The following is a 22,112-nucleotide window of genomic DNA, read 5'->3' as shown; positions in this document are numbered from 1 at the left end:
AAACCTTACGCGTGCAAAATGTGCAGGTAGACAGTGACGCGACACCTCCCTAACAACTCCCCCCATCTAATCGGCAAATTCTACCTCGATTAGGTTTGATCGCGTGTTTGTTGGACACCAAGATTAAACTGTTTTCTTTTTTTCTGTTATAAAATGTTAGAAGCAGCAGCAGCAGAAGCTGCCGTTTTCTTTGGTAAACATCTGGTGATGTGGACGAGGGCCGAGGGGATTAGGAAATGGTTTGGAATGTGCAGAGGAGTAGGTCAGTGGTACGAGGAGGCTGCCAAGGTGGTCATTATCGTTTTTTCAAAGTAATATCATATTGTAGGATCGTATCGTAGTATTGGGGTACTATAAGATTTTCTTTTTAAAAGTTTAATTAATATTAATACTAATTATATATAGCTATTCAATATAAAAATATATAGTAATGATATATGTGATGCAAATAGAGATATGTATCAAGAGAAACCATGTTGGTTTTAATATATTTAACTGATTTTTATATAAATTTAAGCATATTTATTTAAATTATTTTCAAACCATGTTATTTTAAATAATATTTTGTAGTATCGTAGGGATCGTAGAATCAGGATACCACCTAAGATTTCGTAGGATCATGTAGTAATAAATAGTAGGATTGAGATACTATAAAAATTAGGATACTAGATGGAATTAGTATCGTTTCGGCTTGGTAGGATCGTAGTGTCGTAAGATACTATGACACGAATCGGCTGACAACCTTGGCTGCTAGCGACCGAGTAGCGTGGCGAAGAGCAACAGCGATCGAGCGATCTAGGAAAACAACAAATTAAGGAGCGGAGAGCCCTGTTCACCCGTGCAGCCGCTGTTTTGCTTGCTAGCGTCGAATCATCAAATCGGGCACGCGGCCCCGGCACCCGGCACCCATCGTTTCCTTCGAAGCGAAGGCTATTTTCGTAGGAACTTGTCGGGTGGCGGGTGATTTCTTTCCTCCCGCGCAGCGAAGGCACGACTACCGCGGATCGTCGGGGTTGTGTGAGGTCACCTAATTTGGCCCATAATTTAATTTGTGAGTTTATATAAACTGAAAATAAAAAGTGAAAAAAAATCTCCCACGCACGATCGCCTGCTCCCTGCCCCGCCAGCCGATCTCTGAGAGCATACTGTCATCTAGATCTGGAAGAACCACCGTCGGGGTCACCATAGCTCCGAGCCGATTTGCCTTGCAACCGAGTTTGTCACATGACGACCGGTCACAGCCGCTCCGTTCGTCTCGGATTGCTCGCCGACATCGCCGTCACTGATGTCTTCGCGATTGTCGTGAGGCGCCTTTTGCGGGTCACCGATCGCACACTTTTGCTCTATATTCAGGGTCGCCGACCTGAGGCGCTAGCCTACGGTGGAGGGAGGAAGCGTGGAGCTTGAGGCACCGATCGGTGATGGAGGGAGAGAGAGAGTGGCACTTGTGGCGCCGACTGGCGGTGGGGGAGGGAGAGCGGCGCTGGCGGACAGTGAGGGTATGCATGATTTTAGGCTATGCATGATCACATAATTTCTCTTATGTGGAATTTGATGGTGTACTGACCAGAAGAAGAAGCCATGAGAGCCGGTCTTAGTTGTTTGTCGGTGTCGTAGTAGTAGGGCATCGGTGATGGGATCACTGTGCGATAGCGGTGACAGAAACATCGTGGTGCGGTAGTGGCGATAGAGTTCACCCTTCGTTCCCCTTCAACACACCTTAAGATCGATAGTCTAAGAGTTTGGTTTTGGCTAAGCCGTAAGTCGGTCGTTACCAATGAACGGGTAGCGTTCCCGTTATATGTGTGTGCATTGAGGGGATCGTGGGCAAGTCCGTTACGTAGATAGTGCATCCGATCATCGCGCGAGAGAGTCGACAAAAAATCCGCGCTCGCCCAATGGTGCCAGATCTATGTTGGTGCAAACTAAGTCAACGAAAACAACAGCCTGGGAGATTTACTTAGCTACAGCACTGGTCCTAAACTTAGATGAGATACGGGTGTGCCAGTCAGTTTGATCATGCAATCGACAAGATAGATAAATACTTTGATCACCAGAGAGTCGATCGGCTGACAAGCCGATGAAGTAATTCTAGCCGATGTCCGATACCAGCCGATGTCGATAGGGTTTTGAAAAATCGGCTATATACCCTCTCTATATATATATATATATATATATTCTGATACTTGAGTAAATAAAGATACAAAGACAATCAACAAAAAATAATGTAATAAAACAATAGTATAATACAATAGAAAACAATCGGCTTATAATTATATGATATAATGAGTGGATTCGATGGTTAAAGCATAAATTGGCTGGTGTTCCAATGTCATTAAATCTAAACGATTAGGTAGTCAATGAAACCTTTCTTGCAATCGGCTAAAACTAACTTGTACACAATCCTTATAAGCCAATGCAACGTCCAGATAACTCATCGGAAACCCGATGAAACCCTTTTTCACAATCAAAAAGCAGGCTAGAGAGTATGGTTTTAAGCATGACTTAGTAGATCAAACCCAATTGATGCAACACTAAGTATGGAAAGAAACATAATATATAATCAATTAAGCCTTTGATTGATTTTCAAGGTGGTGGATACCTTAGCTAATCTAGATCGACAAAACAATTTAGTCGATACCGGCAAAACCATGACCGATACAAGTAAATTGATTAATTGACTTAGACTAACTAAGACATGATAAATAGGTAGGCAAATATATCAATCAGTGTGATCCAAAAGGTCGCAGCGATGCAGCCTTGAACAACACCAATGTATAGCCGATATAATTGCCAAGCCCGGTCGGAGATCGAAATCGATACAGTCCTGCGTTAGGTGCCAAGTTCCGCTGGTGATAAGTAAAAACCTCGAAAAAAAGGGTAGTGATGCGCCGAGAGTAGTTGTATTGATTGAGAGATAAATTACAGGAACCTCAGGTGTATACATTTATACCCACGGGTAGATATGAGTCCTAATCAGACATGACACAAACTTTCCTAAAGGTAAAACACTAAAATACACTAAAATTAATATATTTAATATTTAGTTATATCTATTAATTTATACTTTTACTAGAAAAAATACTCGTGCGTTGCAATGGGTGAAGTTTATTTTAATATTATTGTTATATGGTTTATTAGTTAAGATGAAATTCACTTTGGTTGTTCGCTTAGATATATACATTTTTAGAAAATCATGAGCTGCAGTTAGGAGTCCGATCGTCTCAAATTAGCATGCGAGTTTTTTTTAAACAGATTTCTTATATGATTTCTTCGATTACCAAAAGTGAACGATCTTATAAACTAACTCAAATACGGATATGTATTTCCAAAAACAAACAAACTTAAAAACCGACTCATACACGGATGACGTACCAAAATACTGGCAAAAACATCTTCAATTTTTATAATAGTAAAGATAAAGATGTCTAATTTTTAGACTTACATTATAAATACACTAAAGTTATATATGTAATTTAGGGACTTACAATATAAATATATGCTAACTATTTTTTGATGAAAAATATGACGCCATCAATATAGCTACTCCCAAAGAAAAAAATATAAAGTTCTTATCGGACACTAAACAAACTTTTCTAACAATTTAAAGAAAACTAACTGACTCTGAATAGATAGAATTAAACCGTCGTGTCATAGTTTTTACTATTTCTTTTTGAACTATGTTTTATATAAGTTTTCATCGGCTGGCTGTGTTATTTTTCTTAACAGAATCCATTAAATCTTTTCCAAAATTTAGCGTGAAGCAATCGGTCCTCGACGGTTAGACGCGCGTGGGCGTGGTGGGGTGGGCCAAAAGCCCATTGGCGCAATTCTCAGACTCGGCGGCCAGAGGTCAATCTAACACTTCCCCTTCCCTTCCCTTCCCTTCCCTTGGCGGCTTGACGGGAGAGAAAGAAAACCTCCCGTCTCTCGGCTCCTCCGCTCCTTGCGCCATCTCGCGGCTGAACAGGGGAGGTGGCGAGCAGAGCAGCGGAGAGCAGGGGAGGGGATCCTGCAGGTGAGCATCCTCTTTCTCGAATTCATCTCTCTCTCCCCCCGGGGGACTACTTCTGTCTGGAATTTGCTTGCGTTCGTAAACCCTAGCTTCGATCTCTTCTAGATCTGGAAGAAGCTCTTCTCTTCTTAATTTCAGAGCCTTAACCTTAGTTCAAGTAACAACAGTTTGTTGTTTGTTCCACCAAAAGTTTGGGGGTTCAACTGAACCCTAGGTTGGATCCGCCCCTGGTGAAACCCTAGGTTTTATTATCTCAACGCATCGCAAGATCCCCATCCCTTCTCAAATCAGTGAATAACGATGAGGAAATTTGATAAAACACCATGTATTGTGTGCACATAAACCTGGGTATTATTGTACTAAAATTCCCCAAATGCCCATCCTTATTTAAAGTCTAGGCAATATAACAAGTTGGGCACATATTTACTTGAAACTTTCATGTTATAGTCTTATATGTAGTGTGTATAGGATTTTGAAATATTGATTACTTGACTAAGATGATTAATTAACTGGGTTATGTGCCACAAGTATGCTCCTGGTTTTCTAAAACTTCAACCATGAAATCTGTGGTTTGCTGAAATTTACTCATAAATTATTACATCCAATAGAGATTTTATGGTATGAAAAACCCTTTTTGGATGAAAGGTTTCTTGTAGATTTTTTTTCCCGTTTTTCTTCTCTTTGGATTTTTTCCCCTATGAATACGTCACTGCTTCCGGTTTTTCTTAATGTTAAACTGTGAAAAAATTTCTTGTAACAAAAACTGTGAAAGAAATGCTTTTAAAGTTAATCTATCTGTGCCAGTTTGCTCAGCTCCAGTACAATGGAGCCATGGACAAGTATTAAAGTTGTCTATACTGACTGCAGGGTTTAATTCATTTTGAACTTCAGGTTTTCTTTAGAATGGCGACATCTTTGGATATGTCACTGGACGATATGATTAAGAACAACAGAAATTCTAGGGGGAGAGGAAGGGGTAGGTCACAGGGAGGAGGTCGAGGCAGAGGTGATGGCCAAAGGTTCAGCTATGGTTCAGGGCGTGGACGTGGTGCTGGCACCTTCCGTGGAAGGGGAGTAGGAGTGCCTTCACGAAGGCCACTTGGTGTTAGTACTCGGTCATCATCGTATGCTATTGCCAAGGCAAGGACAAATTTATTGCTATTTTTCTGTATACCTTCAAGAATCTGAATTATTAGGGACCTACACAAGAGGTGGTTAGAAAATTAATGAAATGAAACGGACCATGGGTTCATGTCAGACCATATCTGCCACTTTGTAACCGTGGAACTTCAGAGAGGATCTGACAGGTTTCTCTTATTGAAATCACCCTGAGAACTGGCACTTTTCTGCTGAGAATTTCATGGCACAATTGTGTTGGTTTGGCCGGTTTATGCTTGAAACTAGAAGCATCGTCTCTCCTTCATTGGCATGCTGATGGTCTATGTATTTACTGATTGGATACTTGTTTATGTGGATAAGATCTTCAATTCGTACGGAATTTTGTGCAATGGTATAGGGTTATTATAGTTTTGCTGATGCTAGTTGATTCATCAAGTACCATGGATTGATGGGTTTTGTGGTTTGACGCTAACTATTTCTCATCATCATCTGGGTATGTGTGCTATGGAAAATCATCAGTCATTCAACAAAACCAAGGATATTGTATGGAGGCAAGATCTGTTTGAGGACAGCATGGTTGCTGCTGGCCTTTCTGTGACAGAATCTAGTACAAAGCTGTATATTTCAAACTTGCACTATGGAGTGACAAAAGAAGATATACAGGTAGCTGGATCTCTGCGTTTTGCACTATGCATGCTGGAATCTGACAGTTCCACACACATTGGGAATTTTCAAGCTCATGTTCTCTGTTCACAACTCTGCTTCAGGAACTTTTTTCCGAGATGGGTCATTTGAAGCATTGTGCTGTTCATTATGATAACAATAGACGCCCAACTGTAAGTCTGTTTATCCGAGCTTGGTCTTTTGTACTGTATGCATATTTCAGAATTAAGCATTGTTCTTTTGATTTTCAATTGGTAATTTGGTATTCAAACATTTTTCATGTTATATTCCTAACATAGAGCAAGTGTCGTTTGGTTCAACCAAAAAAAAAAAAACTGGCTCATACATCCACTAGCTATTAGGTAAATTGTACGTTGGATCACTGACCTTGCCTAGTCAGTTATGTTGTCACCAAACTTGCAAACAACATATCTACATCATGGATACATTTAAGGTTTGCTCTAAGAGTCATTGGTGCACCAAAGTTACAGCCAATGTCATTTCATGTTGACTTGTACCGTCATAGCTTGGTTTGCACATAAATTGAACATGATAATGGCCTCTACTACAGTCCTACTGAATTTGCAAAGCCTTTCATAATTTTCCTCTGTCCACAGCACCTATGAGTGGTAGTTGCAAGGTCTTGCCTGTTTGACACGGCTCCAGCTTCACCTCCACCTCTCCTGGAGCTAGAGCCCCACCAAACGGTTTCAGTCACCCAAAAAGGGAGTGGAGCTGGCTGGAGTGCTCTCACAAAATGAACTAGAGAAGTGGATCTGGGTTTAGGCTGCGTCACAACTCCACTCCAGACTCAACTCCTAGAGTTAAATTTAGGAGTTGGAGCCCTACCAAATGGGCCCTAAATGCTCCAAATGCTGGAGTTATCATGATTGTTGCTAGGGAATAATAAAGAGCGAAGTCAGTGGCAGTCATAAGGCCCAGCTGCGAGTGTGGGGTGGATGCAACGGTAGCAGAAGCCACCTCTGATTATCACCAGTGGTTTTCCCAGCTAGATGTGTCCATGCTATGTTACAATTTATGAATTTGACATGTCATGTCATTGGCCAATACCTTATTAAGTTAATGACCTGGTACGGACCACTTAAACAATTTGATATCTGATTTTACAATTTAGGAGATCAGTGGTCTACTTGAACCAGCTGGATGGTGCAGTTTATGATTTAATGGGATCTCCTTCATGCACTGTCTTAGAATTTAGTCTAGCACATGACTGTAGGTACATGGACCTGTAAGCATAATGAACTAATTGAGGTCTAAAATGTGGTATGCTGCTTTGTGTGATCACCTCATCTTGTATTGTTTATACAGTATATTGACATTTTTGTTTGTTCAATCTACTTTTGCTCCATTGATCAACCAACATGTTCCTGCTTAAAATAAGTATGCAGGTGCTTCTGTTAAAATGCACGAGATCATATGATAGAATTCTAATATTGCTACTTAATTGTGGTCATATATTGATGGATATTTTTCAACAGGGTTCAGCTGAGGTGATATTCACTAGGAGGAGTGAAGCAGTTGCGGCTTTAAAACGATATAATAATGTGCGCCTTGATGGGAAGCCAATGAAGATCGAAGTGATAGGAGCAGATTTGGGTATGGCTGCTCCTTCAGCACCCCGTGTTAGTGTTGTCCCTGGTGCAAGGGGTAGAGGACAGCGAGAAGTTGTAATGATGTATGGTTCTTTCCTGTTGCCAGTGAATATCACTAACTATACCAGCTGGGACTTTTTCTTTTTGTTTCTGACATCAGGAATGTATTTTTTTTAATTATTTCAGGCCTGGTGGGAGTGGGTTTGGTCGAGGTGCAGCTGGTTCATCTAATTTCATTCCTGGGTAGGTTCTGATTCTGTATCTTTTAGTTTCTAACCTCAATATATGGATTTTTAGGGTTACATGTGTATTAAGAAAGTAGGTGAAATTAAATGAGAGAAGGTTGTGATTGATTAAGAGGAGGTAGGTGGAAGGTTGTGATTGGTTGAGAAGAGAATGTAGGTGAATTTGTTATATTTTGAGACAAAATTTTAATGCTAGAAGTTATATTTTGGGACAGAGGGAGTATCAAGAATGAAAGTTACCGGTAGTTCCTGTTTGCTCCCGTCATATTACTGTTGAAACAAACTCCCCTCAAATGGCCATTTAGGAACAATCTTCTTCTGGCAAGCTTGTATTTAGATACTCCTTTATGTGGGAAGTTCCGTTTGCCGTTCACTAAATGTGTTATGCTTTATATGCTATGTCTGTTTTGTTGCCGCACATCTTCTTTAGATATTGCCATTTATTTTCACCATTTATGTTTTTGCGCAATGAAGTTGCGATATGCTTCTTATGAGTTGTAGTAGTATACATGGGAGGAACCATTGAGTATGATCATGCTAAAAGCTTGTCTGTATTTTGTATTTTTGTATGTGGCAAGCATCAAATACCTTGTTTTGGGCATATAGATGTGTGAAATATTGTTTATGTACTATTTATCTGTAGCATGTTTAATTGTAATCGCGTTACCTTGTACTGACGTCTGGCGACATGATGTTACTTCTAGGTGGAAGCGTAACAATTTTGCACAAAGAGGTGGGCGAGGTCGTGGCCGTGGACGTAATAACTTTGGGCGTGGGCGTGGGCGTGGCTATGTTCGGAAGGGACCTGTGGAGAAATCAGCTGAGCAATTGGACAAGGAGCTGGATAGCTATCATTCCGGGGCAATGAATGTCGACTAAGATGTCACCTGGATCTCGGTGGAGGCGTGAAATTTGCAGTTTGTTATATAAGTATCTGTTTACATTTACCGCTGAGTTATAATAGCTGGTGTTATGTCAGTTATTATTCAAGCTTTAATATTAGGTTTCAACTGCAAATTCTTGTTCTAGGCTAGTCACTACTCCATTATATTATTATAACTGGATTGTAACTGCTTGGCCAGCGATGTTTTTGGTTCTAGTTTTTCATTTCTTTACCCCTGCCCATTATACTACAGTGCATGGATCAGTATGGAATGATGCAGGGGTTGATAGGCACATCACATTTTCGATCCACCATAGCCAGAAATTTGAGTAATCTGTTTTACTTGGATTCAACTTTCATTTGTTGCATGCCAGACGAAGAGTACCAGGCAGATCCTATATAACACGATAAGCGAAAGCTTCCCATTTTCGAACAGCACGTTTGGTACACAAAACATCATCCTAAATCAGATAAACATTTTTGTAGCATAATCATACTGCATGTACTCGAATTTGGATACAGTTTGTCATACACGATACAAAACATACAGAGACGAGTGGGTAGCGACATGTCGAAGCCATCACCATAATTTAAATAGCTATATTGCCGGGTTCTCTCGGCCAAGAACGCCAGCATCATCTAAAGAGATAAACTAAGGTTTAAGACGAATCCTCGTCGGAGGAATCATCACCGGATGTCACGCCGGACTGGTCGTCCGATTCATCGTCAGAAGAAGCAGCCACGGTCGGCTTCGCAGACATCTTGCTCATCGCCGCCGTCTTGCTTGCTCTCTGCGAACGAGCCGCGGTCATCACCACCGGAGTGGTCGCAACACGGCTCACCGACGTCGCGTGCAAGTTATCCTCCTGGCCATCTATGTCACTGTCATCGCTGGAGGATGGCGACCGTCTCGCCCTTCTCCTGCTGGGAGGAGGCCGGACTGACCGTGGTGCTGGCGTTGGTGGCACCACAGAATTGGTCTCCAACCTGAAGCCAGCATCCAATCCTAGTTTCTCTGAGACACAAAAAAAGTACAAGGAACAATCGGTAAGATTAAAGGTTGAGAATGTGTTAGGATGGTGATGAAATGAAACGATGGACATACTGAATATTTCTTCAGCTTCATCTTGTGGCAACTCTTCTTCCGGGTGCTCATCGAGCGATCTAAGCCGTGATGCCATTTGAGACAGCTCCTTCATAAGGTCCTTATCGGAAGAAGCCGAAGCAGCCAATGCATTGATCAATCCTCTCATGCATTTGATTGCCTTCTGTTCGGATTGCCGGAATCTCAGAAGCACAGCAACCTTGCACAATGCCAAACAATATGCTTTCGCAGCTGCAGTCTTCTTATCCGGGCAATTTGCTACCTACAATTTCCCAAGCATTTAATGTCAGTTTATTCCCACCATTCTTAGTAGAGATTATTTGTCAAAATTGTACGATTCACATTATATAACAGATGACATTTAGTTTGGTAGTATCAAGCAATATTAGAAGCATGTGTAGATTTCAAGAACTATAGCCTGTCAGCAGTACCTCAACTGCAATACGGATGGCAAGCCCTTCCTCACTGATGTCGAAATTGTTCGACATATCTGGTTTAGTTGACTGGCTTTCAGGACTCGAACTAGCTTGCTCCGTAGTTTCGGTCGAAAAGAGTGGAGTTTGTACCATTTGAACCATAAAACGAGCAGCTTGGGCAGCATATTTGCGCCTTTTTGAAACAGCATGTGCACTACCCCCAACATTACCATATAAACCTGGCCACATGGCTCTCATGACTGGCACAAATGCACTGGAGACACACCTCTGCAAAAGATAAAGGTATTATCATTGTGTTTAGTTAACTTGCATAATGTATTTCTAATCTGGGATACACTGTATGCATTGCAACTTGCCTTGTGTTTGTCTGAAAGGGCTGGATAGTGCTGAAAGAAGACAGACAGACACTGTTTCAATCTGGAGAAACAAGTGCAAGTAAGAGTGCTGCAAGACTAAACTTGAAACAACAGAAAGTGCAAAATGTGCAATTCACCTTTTAAGTTCTTTAGTTTCCCCCATGAAATACAAACTGACAAGTCGAGCCAGGATTACAGGATGCAAGTCAGCAGATATCCTTGCATAGTTCTCGCTTAGAAGAAGAATTTTTGCAAAACCTTCACCAAGAATGGTTGGGACATTATCATGATTATCACCTTCAAGATTAAACTCCCAATCATCTTTAAGAAACCCAGAAAATAGAATATCAAGAACTCCAATATTTAGATCGTCATCATTCATATTGGAGACGTCTACTGTAGTAAATTGGGATTTCTCGTTGGTAGCATCAGATGACTCAATTCCAATGGTTTGGTCTATTTCTTGTGGACCATGCCAAGTTACAAGATCAATCAAGGCCTTGCATGCCATGGCACTAACCAGGTCAGGTCCATTGATGAAGGATAACCTCAATTGCTTCACCAACTCTGCATTTGGTCTGTTCTCTAGCAATCCAAAAAGACAAAGGCATCTCAAAGCAACCCTTTGTACATCATCATGATTCTGCTTTGTCTGCAGGGATAAGATAAACGTCATCAAATTCAGGACTAGTACTCAATAGAGGAACATTAGGACATATGTTTAGTATCCGGAAGGGCACAAAATAATGCTAGCATACAAAGTGTTGTAAACCAAAAGAATGTAGAACAGTTAAACTTACCGCAGGAAGCAACAAAGACTGAAGTAATTCCAGAGGTTCAATTGCTTTGCCTTGAAGGCTCTGTAGGGATGAAGCATTCTCTAGGAGAAGGCCTGTCACAGCGAGACAATGCATCCAATGCATGAAGTCAGCAGTTCTCTCCCTGCATGGTCGAGCCAGTTCTTCAACAACAGTAGCAACCACCATTTCAAATTCACCAACAGAAGCATGCACTCTTTTAGCCAATTCTGCTACTGCTTTGGCCCACTCCTTGTCCCCTCCAAGGCTCACACCATCTCCAATAGCCATCTTATTCCCATCTTCATCAACTTCATGTTCAAGAGGCCTGGTCAAAAGCTCATGTAGAAATGAACTTGCAATTTTACGGTTCATGGTATCAGAAAAGTCAAGCATTTCACCGAGCAACAATAGTTGCCGTGATGCAAAGTGATAATTTGGTCCTGAAATGGAACATACAGGCAATGGTGAATTAGTTTGTACATATTGGAATGCTCAATCTATATTGTTTTCGAACTCAACTTACCAGCAGAAAGGTGCGCCTTTACCAAATCAACGTAGTCAGATATTGTGCTAGGAAGAACACCGTCTAGAAGATCATTTTTATCAGAAGCCTCAGAAGCATATACTGCTGCTTCTGTGCCTGTAGTTGTTGCAGCCTCCGAGCCTTTGATCTGAAAAATAATTACTTACTATCAGTACATTGGTTTCATGAATCAAGCAAAGCACTGATCAGGGCAGTATACATTGATGGGACCAATACAACCTTATTACTGTGCTGAATTCCAAGTTTCGAACATATCCTCTGACATAAATAGTGCCATATGGCCCAATACTACTTCAGCAAAAACAAAAGGAGTTTTGCAATTACAAGAACTTTAATCTGTTTGTGACTCAAACACCAACTTTGGCGTATTATATAGCATGCCGGTGTTTGTACTGGAATATCTCTTGACAAGCAATCATAAGTCATAACAAGAGGCACCTTTTTTCTGCCACCAAAGAACCCTCTGCGGAGCTATTTGGTTGATTACCACACATTGCTCCAGCTAGTTTTGGTTAAATATGCCAACGTCATAAAGATACAGCGTTATGCTAGTCATAACATGTAAAATAACAAACTTAAAATGCTTGTAAGTTGACTGTGCAAAAAATGTGAAAATAAACTAAATAGTCCATAATCAGGTTCACGGGTAAATCAGCGCACATAAGCAACAACTTCCATTTTCATTCTCTTTCTTATGTGATTTCCAGGATTTTGTTTCCTATCATCCCATGTTTAAACAATTGCAACAATAACTACTACCGTATATGCATCATCCTGTTATTGTACAAGTACCATGAACAACAAATATATTGCACATGAAAAGCAAAGTACAGTGCTTACCTGAGCTTCAGCTTGCAAATGCTTGCACATAATTTTCCAGTAGAGAGCAACCTCAGCATCCATAAGCTGAATATTGGAAACCTTTTCTGCTGCAATTGTTGTACAGAGAGTGCCATCAACAAACAGAAAAAGAGAAGTGTGACTTTTTTATATATAATGGAAGTTTATCCAGCCTCTACTTGAATCAAGGATCTATCCGGCTAAAGAGATAGGACTAGATGACCACCATTGACATAGGCCCTGTTTCTTTCAGCTTGGGATTATTATAATCTAGATTATTGAGTCAGATTACTACAAGCTAGATTGTTATAATCTGTAGTAGAATAAGCGGTTAGTTGTTTCTTTCCTAGATTATTAGAGCCTAGATTATTGGGTTTGCAAGTCTAAAGAGGGAGTGGGTGGCATGGTGGGTAATTTTTCACCCAATAATCTGGAAAAAGCTCACCTAAATGAGCTTATCAGATTATAATAAGCTAGGCTCCAGATTATAATAAGCTACTTCAATAAGTTGTCTGTTTCTTTCAGCTTACTCCCAATAATCTGGATTATAATAATCCTAAGCTGAAAGAAACAGGGCCATAGATAATGAATTGATCAGCCCGTTAATACATACTTGTTGTCCGTGGTATACCTGAACAGATCCGTTCAGTTCTGTGCATTGCGTTCAGCATTATCTTTTAGGTTTGGTTATTTTATTGAAGTGCGTTGCATGGCCAGTGACCAGATATTCAGATTTCACCATGAAGGCGTGGGCATAATAATTAAAGGAAATATGCATGACTATGAAAATATACCGATGGTTGTGCTTAGATTTTACCTTCATCCTCAGTATTTGCAGTGAAGTACTGCCTAATAGTCTGCCCATCTTGCACGCGCACAGAACCATCTTTCATAAGCACCCCCATTACTGTTTCTCCAACTTCCTCATAGGTCTCAACATCAAGAAACCTGAGAAGGGTGATGACATCTCCACTACAATATTTCATAAGCCACTCATCCTTCAGCATTTTCAGGCATTCACTATTCACTGATGCAGACCTATCAGAGAGACCTCTGTGAAGAAGACTTGTCCTCTGCTTGATGCTGAAACAAAGAAACTATCAATTCACTTATATAGTATTAGACTGTTCATTCCATTCAAATACATTTGTCATTTCTACATCGAGTGTCCAGTGGACAGGACTACTCACCTAAGACTTTGTAGGGGAAATTTGGTTGAAAGCACACAGTATGCTGCTCTCCTAACAGACTCACTTACATCAAGCGTTGATTCAATGACAGTCTCCAGTGTAGCATTTGAAGGCGGAAGAGACAAAATAATTGCTTTCCGGACCTCCTTCACATATGGAGCAATCCCTAGTGAGATGAAATAATAGCGAAGTCCAACATTCAGAATAGGTAAAGTTACTAAAATGATATCACTTACCACATTTTGTTCTTTTTCAAAGGTCTCAAGGAAAAGATCAACAATGTCACTGTCCTCCCCATCACTCGCAAAGCGAGACAATGCACGCACAGCGAAGGCACGAATTCCAGGGATTCTATCCTGAACGCGAACCTTCATGCCATCAATAACTTCATCCCAAATCTCATCACTCACCTCAGCATCATCCGGCAAGCGCATTATTATCTACGTGAAGAGTTCAACTGTTAGTAATTCAGCAATATAAGTCAAATCGATCCTCCCTACACTACACTATCTAAATTGTGAGGTAAGAACTACTGAAATTACAGGGTTCCTTACGACCAAAGCGAAATGCTCCATGCAATAAACAAATTATATCAAAAGAGAGGCTGTAGGAATGAAAAGTTTTTTTAGATACTCTTTTGCTAAAATTTTGCAAAATTGCAGAACACAATAGCAGAATTAAACACAACATTAACATAGCATCCAAAATTATACAAACTTCTCCAGTGACCAGTACTGACGAAAGCAAACGGAAATAAAATATTACAGGAATTTCCTTGGTTCACCTCAAAAATGATCTGGCAGGAGCGCAAGCGTGCGGGACGGTGCGTGGCGGCGGAGCCAGCGAGGAGGAACCTGAGGAACCCCTCGAGGAACCCGTCGCCGCCGCCGCACCCAGCCGCCGCGGAGGAGGCCGAGGCGAACGCGGCGGCGAAGCGCGCGACGCGCTCGGCCCCCGCGGATCGCTTCGCGAGGTCGAACAGCGGGGTCAGCGCGGCGCAGAAGGCCGGGAGGAACCGGCCCGCGGCGGCGGGGGACGAGGAGCGGAGCGCCGCGAGCTCCCTGAGCTTCCGCGGGTGCACGGCGAGGGAGGCGCGGCACTCGTCCAGCACGCGCGCCACCTCCCCCGCCAGTCGCCTCGTCTCCCCGGCTCCGGCGGGGGCTGCGGCGGAGACGGCCGCGGCGGGCGCCATGGCGAGGAGATTTGGGAGCGGAGAGAGAGAGAGAGAGAGAGAGAGAGAGAGAGAGAGAGATTTGAATCGCGGAGAGGGAAACGAAAGGAGAATTTTGGGGGTTTGGGTCTTGCGGCGTGGGACCCACCGGCCAGTCGAACACAGCTAGAGGTAAATCCTGCAGGAGGTCGGGCCGACCTCTTGTGCTACTGGACTTTATATGGGCCTAAATATGGTAGTTAGACCTGTCTGGCACATCTTCGGATCCAAGATTTCTTTTGGATGAGTATTCCTAGCTTCACAAATTCATGGATATAGATATATGATTAATTGATTTTGTTAATAATATTTAGATGAATTATTTTGTTATCATTTAAGGAGAAATATATAACTTTAAACCACTATAATTTAACATACAGAATTCAAATCCTCGTGGATCTAATATCTGGAACAGTATCAAATGGGGTCTTATGCTCCATAAGAGAGAGTATCAATTTTTTCAATTTTATGGGAATCGGACTGATTGATTATCACAAAATTGTTAGTCCCCTTGTTTTTTTTAAAGGAAAACAATACAAATGCTCACACTCATTCCCTGAGAACATATATCTATCACTATAAATACATACAAAAGACTAAGCCAACATATCTTAAGACTGATAAAGTTATCATAGGCGTCTCGATGTCGACAAATATGTTACCTACCACTAAAAGAATGAATAGTTGTAAATGTAATCACTAGTATCAAGTCTGGAACTTGATGCGAACCGCTAGGGTTTGTGGCCCGATCTTTCGATGAGAGGTAGGGATAAGTCGATTGGATGAAGACGACGTTCACGGCCCGACTACAACCGTCCAAAGACGCTGCCCTTAGCAACCGATACACTGTCTCCAATGGTCACCGCGAACTTCTGGTGCGCGTCAACCCGGCCACGAGGGCACTCGTCCTGCAAGCAATCGAAGAACAAGCAAGAACAAGTAGAACAAGCACTGAATTGCTAGATGAAGATGAAAGTTTTTACAATAAAAAACACAATATGGTGGGGTTCTGATTACAAGCAGACGGGCGGTTTAGCCAACACGCGCGCTGCGAGCCGGTAGAGGGGAAGAACAACCACAGGGTCGTGCTCCAACCCTAGGACGCGCCGCTAATGGGCCCAACTTGATACACAGCCCATTGGGCCAAAGGAGGTGACGCAGCACCATGGACAGAAAGCAGTCGGGACTAAAACGACGATTGCAGCCGCTCTAGAACAGATATGGACATGTGGCTGGATCAATTTGAAAGTAGACTTGATAAGCTTTCCATGAAGTACTTGCACGTCCAAATCGGAGTTCGCATGAAGTTGTGGCAACCGTCAGAAGTTGGTGCTGTCCTGCAGTCCGAATCCAACCCGCGGAAATCCTCTCCCCTTTGGATCCTCGGATCCTCTCCATCGTTCCTGAGTAAAACAAGACTGCACGTGTCTCCGGGGTATAAAGAAGAGGAAAATGAACTCAAGAAGGAACTCACCTGATTGTTAAGTTGACGTGCACGAGCGCGGCTAATAGGACCATGAAGTTGTACTTGTGGGGACGTGGATGTATCGATGGTGTTGATGTCCTCATCAGAACCATAGTTATTAGAACCGGACCGGACCGGCGGTCCGACCGGGAAAAACCGGAACCAGGGCGCCGGCCGGTCCGGCCCAGCTAAAAGACCGGTGCACAATCAAACCGGCGAGAACCAGTTGAACCGGACGGTTTACTGCCAGAACCGGACAAAAACCGGGGTGGTTCGACCGCTGGGACGCGTCAAGCGGGGGTGGTTACATGGGCGCCACGTGGAGTTAGAGAAAATAGGAAAAAAGCTACAGAATCTGAGAGTCAAACCCAAAACACCCTGGTTTCCACGGAGAGCCTCAACCACCAGGCTATGCCACAACTTGTGAAACATATACAACACACGTCTATTTGAACCGCTTTTAACCGGCGGTTTGACTGGTCCAACCAACAAACCAGTGAACCGAGTGCTTTAACGGTTCGATCACCGGTCCGGTCTTAATAACTATGATCAGAACTTGACCCTAAGTGGATTGGTTCCACCACATAGCCACACAAAACCTAACTAGATGAGATATACTCACTTCGCAGTCACTTTGTTATTTTAGGTCACACTCACTTAGTTAATGAATACTACTATATAGGTTTTAGTATAGGTTTTAGTATTGCTCTCTTCTCTCTGTAAAAAAAAAATATATATATATATATCTATCCTTGGACACGCACTTTTTTTAGGGAGTAGTACTATACTAATATTTCATCCGTCCCATAATATATTATGGGAGCATGTGTGATACTTGCGACTAATTCTCTCTCATCTGATTTTTCGCCAACTATCTCTGGACATGTTATCGTCAGCTCTTCAGTATCCAGCACGAAAAGTGATGGAGATCACCTTGCTGGCTAATCCAGCTCATCTATTATTCTTCAACTCCGAGCCTGACCACGAAGACGAGCTATAGCTCCAGAGCAGAAGCTCGTAGTTGACCAGTGAATCCACAAGTGCTGGCCTCATTTCTGTATAGCGCCGATCTCATTTTCTGATTGCCGGCGACAGTTTACCCCCCTCCCCTTTTGTATGAAACTACTTATTACTCTCACCGTCCCACAATATTTATCATTCTTGATAATTTAATATAAATTAAGTTTGGAAAAACAAGACTATATTACCCCTTATTTAAAATAAATTTGGATAGAACATAGGTAAATTTAAATTAGAAGTGATTGATGTGACAACTAGCACTCTAAAGCAATGTTTAATCTTTTGTTTTTTGACGTTTGTATAGGAGGGTGTCAATATACCAAAATATTATCAAATTCAAAAAAAAAAGAAGAAAAACTATAAAAATTCGGTCGAAATAATATCATATGAGGGAATTTGGGGGAGGGGGGGGGGGGGGGAGGGTGTTGAACTCTAGGAAGACATCTATTTTGGGACGGAGGGGGTACTTTATCCATCTCATAAAAACAAATCTAGTATGTGATTTGATACATCTTATTATAATGAATCTGAATAAGAGAATGATTCATTCTAGTACAACAAATCTAAACAAGAGACTATACCGATTCGTTATATTAAGATCTAATCATGTAGATTTGATTTTTTACTTCCAATACAGGCTCGAGAAGATGTGCAGCTGGGTTGCAACTTGCAAGCGCTCTCACATAGCATGATAAGATCGATACCAAGCAGACAGTGAGACGGACCGATCGAGGCACATCAACGAAATGGACGTAGTTACGGTAACAAGATTTGACAGTTCTTGTACGACAGTACATGTAAGTTCTGCAATTTCCGTTCAAAGGAGAAATTTCTGCTATTTTTAGTTCCCCATGGTCAATTTCAAGCTACATTGTGGAACGGCTGGCTGACGCTATGAACTCATATCACTCCGAAAGAGATTGAGCTGACACCTCAGCCATCCATGTGATATAACATCAGCATGAACAGTAATATGTGTAAATATTTTTTTTTTGAGAACAATATGTGTAAATATTAGTACATCTTTGTTACACTGAAGTTTAAAACCCACATACGGGCAAGAACATAAATAACATAGATAAACATTTGTAGTCCAGTCATAGAGGCTCATATATAACATGATATGTACACGATTACATTAAGTAGTCTCAAAAGTATTTTTCATATTGCCGTGTTGAATGTGATCTATTCTACCTTCCGTTGATCAATATACTTGTAACTCACTGCATGACAACATGAGGTCCTAGTACGTCCATTATTTAGACATTTCCATGTTGGCTTCTCACCCCTAGCCTTCAAATAGGTCCAACACATTATTCTCTATATCCTCAAGAGTGTATTTTATGAATTTTGAGTTCAAAAGCATACCAAATCGTCCCACGAATGCCCGATATGCTGGAATAACCTGCTGTAATATAACAAGGCGCAAGTGTTGTCGAAGCTGAGGGTTGGGGACTTTCCACGTCGTCTGGACCCTGCTTATTTCTCCGAATATTGAATTGAAGTTCTTGAATTTTTTTGTCAATATCAAACTTCTCTCTGTGTAGTTGATCCCTTTGTCTTTCAACTGAAACAGAGGTTCAGTCCAAGAAGCTCGGAGATAAGCCGTTGCATGCTGTTCCACCTGGACAAGCTGTTTAGTGACCCAGTTATCTCCTAACAATATCTTCAGATCCGGAGATCGTGCCTTTTCAAGCACATACATCGCATTGTTCATCAGGAATACATTCCGCAGGCATTCGTCTTTGTAAGATTTGGATTTCTCCTCAATATTTAGCTGTAGACGAGTGAGCAGAGTGAGAACGTAGCTCTTCCAGGGGCTTGTAGTCACAGTGCCAACACCACCCACCTCTACTGGTAAAATAATATTGAGCGTGTCACTGTAACCAGCAAGAAGTTTGATAACACCCATGGTATACTGAGGAAACGATAGGACGCTGCCGTTGAGCACTATCGTTTCATTATCATAGGACTCATGGTTGATCTGTGCTTCTGAAAACTTCAATAGTAGGCGAACTGCTTCTTCCCTGAGCTTTTCAAGAAGCATGTCAGCCTCCTGGCTGATTGCGTCCTTGGCATGACCATACCTGAGGGCTTCTATGCTCGGTTTAAGCTTTAGAAATTCCTCAAGCATTTGTACGAGCAGGGGCACTTTCTCATACTGTTCGTCTTTCACATTGGCTATCAGGCTTCCAAATGCAAATAATTGTTGAATAAAACGTGTAGTGGCTCTGGCAAAGCAGTCCTCCTCCACCTTGCTGTCGGACCCAAAAATCTGTTTGCAAGCCTGACGCTCTTCAGGAAGTACTGTGCCAATAATGACTCTGAGAGCTTGGATCCATATTTCCATCTTTTGTCCATCTAGATCTAGTAGCATGTTGAACCCACTTTCAGAAGGAGAAGCTCTTGGATTATAGCTGTTAAGATCGATTTGAACACCGAACAGACAAAGACACTGCATCAATGTGCTATTACGGATCTCACCATAGGCATGAGAAAGGTTTGATTCATGTCCAGCAAGCATCATGAGCTCAGCGATCTCCTTTAGCAATGTTGAAGCTTCAGGGTCGATGAGATACAGGTGTACCTTCTCCAGGGAGAAAGAATCTCTGCTGTGTCCAGTACAGTATGTCCATCTATCATCACTAGAGCTTGTTGTGAATGAGGATAAGCTGGCAGCCTCCAAGTTGGTTATTGATGAGAACGAGGAGGATCGGACAGGCAGGGCAATGCTGTCATATAGTGATGCTTGGAGGTTGTCAGGGGGATGAAAGTATGTGCCTGAAATAAGAACTTGGCAGAAGTCGTCCTCAAGGTGTCCCATTGCAGACTGCAGAAAAAATAATTGTCAGTGCAATACTTCCTACAAAGTACTAGCAGAAAAAAAACAATGGTCAGTTCAATACTTCCTACATAGTACTAGTACTGGACTAAAGTTTGATACTAAACTGCATTAGTGTAGTCTTCTATGGTGGTGTAGTATTTCCAGTGAGATGTAACTACTAGTAGGCAATACTTGCATTCATAAGATGGTGGCACCGTGGGCGTAACAAAGTTTCAGATGTCTTTTTTCTGAACTGACCAGAAATTCGTTCAAGAAGTCACCAGGAACAAGAAAATGGTTTGTTTTCAAATTGTAATATCTTATACTGCCAACGATAAGAATATCCATAAGGATTGAAGAAAGGAAAATGAGATCTCAAACAGGGAGGGCTTCAACCCAAGGGGTTTATCATTGTGGCGCCAGTAGGATAGATAGTCCCTTGCAGATCGGCAGAATGCATAGAACACTGTTCGAAGAGAGAATAAAGCAGGAAATACACGTAGTTCACTTTTGAATAAATTTGTGTAACAACGACAAAGAAGATCCCGTAGAATTCTAAAATTGTTAATCAAGCAGCTCCTTTGATGAAAACCTTCTGCACAGTTTTGAATATTTGCTTTTCTCTTGTCTGCAACCACTCTCTGTTCATAAAACCTTCTGCACAGTTTTGAATAACTGCTCTCATACGATCGACACACGTTCTCAGCTTTCCGAAATACCACTTGCCATTTACACAAGTATGGTATTTCGGGTTTTCTCTAATTTCTTTGTAAGTGCGAATCTTATTTCTTTTGAGCTTGTCATTCGGCGGCTGACTTCTAAACTTTCAACATTGAAAGCATCATCTCAGACGTGCACTGCGACATTTCCAGTTGGGAATATACATCCTGGTTACCAGTGGCGGACTCAGCGTAAAATTATAGCTATGGCATAGTTATTAGTTAAATGCTTTGAACCCAAATAAATAGACACGGTGAAGAAAGGTGGAAAGCTATGCTGCAAGCGTTTTTTTGAATCTTAAATATATTTTAGCTACTTTTTTTTTAAAAAAAAAACATGCAATGAGTTCTAGATGCACTGGAAATAGTGAAAAAAAAACCCCTAAAATTACTACAAATTTGAATTCTAAACATTTAAAAATCAATTCTAGATTATAATCTGCAATTCGACCAAAGCAGTCTCATAGTCATAAATCTGAGTATTTTATACAGTACTTCACTGGTCTCATAATTACTATTTGAATTTATACCCAACCTTTCTAACTTCTGCTAATAGGATACTGACCATTCTTCTACTGCTAGATCAAACAAATCCAAAACTTTCCCCAATGAAAACATGTACAGTGTACACACAATAGTATGCAGATTACCTTGCGTAAATGAAGGTACAGATTTTCTGAACATACAGGTTACCTCCAAGGCAAGCTTAGCGCGTTGGCTGTAGGCGCCGCCGTGTGAGCCGAGGGAGATGAGATCCTTGACCGCCGCCGCGAGCGCGGGGAAATCGGAGACGCCGTAGCCGCCATCGGCGGCCGCCTCCCGGGATACCCACCTGTTTACGGCTTTCTCGGCAGCTTCCAGCATCCGGCGGCCGGGCTCGGCGGCGGAGTCGTCGGAGATCCCGGGGTTGCCGATTGCCGCGGACTGCACCGCCATTCCCCACCGCTTCAGCTCTGCACGATTGCAAGTCCGCTCAACTTCGAGTCCACTCCACGATATAGCGCGTTTCGCCCACTGCAAAGTGCAAACACTGCAGGTGTCCAAGCAGCTTCCTCCGTTGTTTG

The 22,112-nt window shown here is 41.9% G+C and overlaps 3 protein-coding genes across 6 annotated transcripts; 1 reads left to right on the top strand and 2 right to left on the bottom strand.

The window, feature by feature from the left end:
- Nucleotides 1–3,840: 3,840 nt before the first annotated feature.
- Nucleotides 3,841–8,778, top strand: LOC127776512 (THO complex subunit 4D). Of its 2 annotated transcripts, none has more exons than XM_052302911.1 (7): nt 3,841–4,018; nt 4,907–5,155; nt 5,654–5,797; nt 5,902–5,970; nt 7,297–7,493; nt 7,597–7,653; nt 8,360–8,778. In XM_052302911.1, the coding sequence occupies exons 2-7, from the start codon at nt 4,919–4,921 to the stop codon at nt 8,532–8,534; spliced, it is 879 nt and encodes a 292-aa protein (XP_052158871.1). In that variant the 5' UTR covers nt 3,841–4,018; nt 4,907–4,918; the 3' UTR covers nt 8,535–8,778. The 2 variants fall into 2 exon arrangements, with proteins under 2 accessions (XP_052158871.1, XP_052158872.1); XM_052302912.1 differs by having other exon boundaries at nt 4,883–5,155.
- A 224-nt stretch (nt 8,779–9,002) lies between these two features.
- Nucleotides 9,003–15,028, bottom strand: LOC127776510 (uncharacterized). 2 transcript variants are annotated; one of them, XM_052302909.1, is made up of 12 exons: nt 14,595–15,028; nt 14,047–14,250; nt 13,811–13,956; nt 13,438–13,703; nt 12,621–12,709; nt 11,760–11,907; nt 11,237–11,676; nt 10,574–11,088; nt 10,437–10,497; nt 10,075–10,347; nt 9,644–9,905; nt 9,003–9,553 (listed from the first exon to the last, which is right to left on the bottom strand). In XM_052302909.1, the coding sequence occupies exons 1-12, from the start codon at nt 15,000–15,002 to the stop codon at nt 9,198–9,200; spliced, it is 3,168 nt and encodes a 1,055-aa protein (XP_052158869.1). In that variant the 5' UTR covers nt 15,003–15,028; the 3' UTR covers nt 9,003–9,197. The 2 variants fall into 2 exon arrangements, with proteins under 2 accessions (XP_052158869.1, XP_052158870.1); XM_052302910.1 differs by having other exon boundaries at nt 12,621–12,706.
- Nucleotides 15,029–18,557: 3,529 nt separating this feature from the next.
- LOC127777971 (exocyst complex component EXO70A1-like) lies at nt 18,558–22,112 on the bottom strand. 2 transcript variants are annotated; one of them, XM_052304591.1, is made up of 3 exons: nt 21,742–22,112; nt 18,874–20,335; nt 18,558–18,798 (listed from the first exon to the last, which is right to left on the bottom strand). In XM_052304591.1, exons 1-3 carry the CDS (start codon nt 21,982–21,984, stop codon nt 18,794–18,796), a joined length of 1,710 nt encoding a protein of 569 aa, XP_052160551.1. In that variant the 5' UTR covers nt 21,985–22,112; the 3' UTR covers nt 18,558–18,793. The 2 variants fall into 2 exon arrangements, with proteins under 2 accessions (XP_052160551.1, XP_052160550.1); XM_052304590.1 differs by having other exon boundaries at nt 18,558–20,335; nt 21,742–22,111.

This window comes from Oryza glaberrima, chromosome 6 (genome assembly GCF_000147395.1).
Source record: "Oryza glaberrima chromosome 6, OglaRS2, whole genome shotgun sequence".
In the NCBI taxonomy this organism is placed as follows: domain Eukaryota; kingdom Viridiplantae; phylum Streptophyta; class Magnoliopsida; order Poales; family Poaceae; genus Oryza; species Oryza glaberrima.
Note: the sequence above shows the minus strand (reverse complement) of the source record. Positions and strands in the feature narration are given on the sequence as shown.

Bases quoted from the DNA above. Each gene is read 5' to 3' on its own strand.
- LOC127776512 (XM_052302911.1), top strand. From the start codon at position 4,919: ATGGCGACATCTTTGGATATGTCACTGGACGATATGATTAAGAACAAC. The intron at 5,971-7,296 runs GTAAGTCTGTTT...ATTTTTCAACAG, and splicing joins ATAACAATAGACGCCCAACT to GGTTCAGCTGAGGTGATATT. The intron at 7,494-7,596 runs GTATGGTTCTTT...TAATTATTTCAG, and splicing joins CAGCGAGAAGTTGTAATGAT to GCCTGGTGGGAGTGGGTTTG.
- LOC127776510 (XM_052302909.1), bottom strand. From the start codon at position 15,002: ATGGCGCCCGCCGCGGCCGTCTCCGCCGCAGCCCCCGCCGGAGCCGGG. The intron at 13,704-13,810 runs GTGAGTAGTCCT...TCTTTGTTTCAG, and splicing joins TTTCCCCTACAAAGTCTTAG to CATCAAGCAGAGGACAAGTC. The intron at 11,677-11,759 runs GTAAGTTGAGTT...GTTCCATTTCAG, and splicing joins AAAGGCGCACCTTTCTGCTG to GACCAAATTATCACTTTGCA.
- LOC127777971 (XM_052304590.1), bottom strand. From the start codon at position 21,984: ATGGCGGTGCAGTCCGCGGCAATCGGCAACCCCGGGATCTCCGACGAC. The intron at 20,336-21,741 runs GTAACCTGTATG...TTTTTTCTGCAG, and splicing joins GCGCTAAGCTTGCCTTGGAG to TCTGCAATGGGACACCTTGA.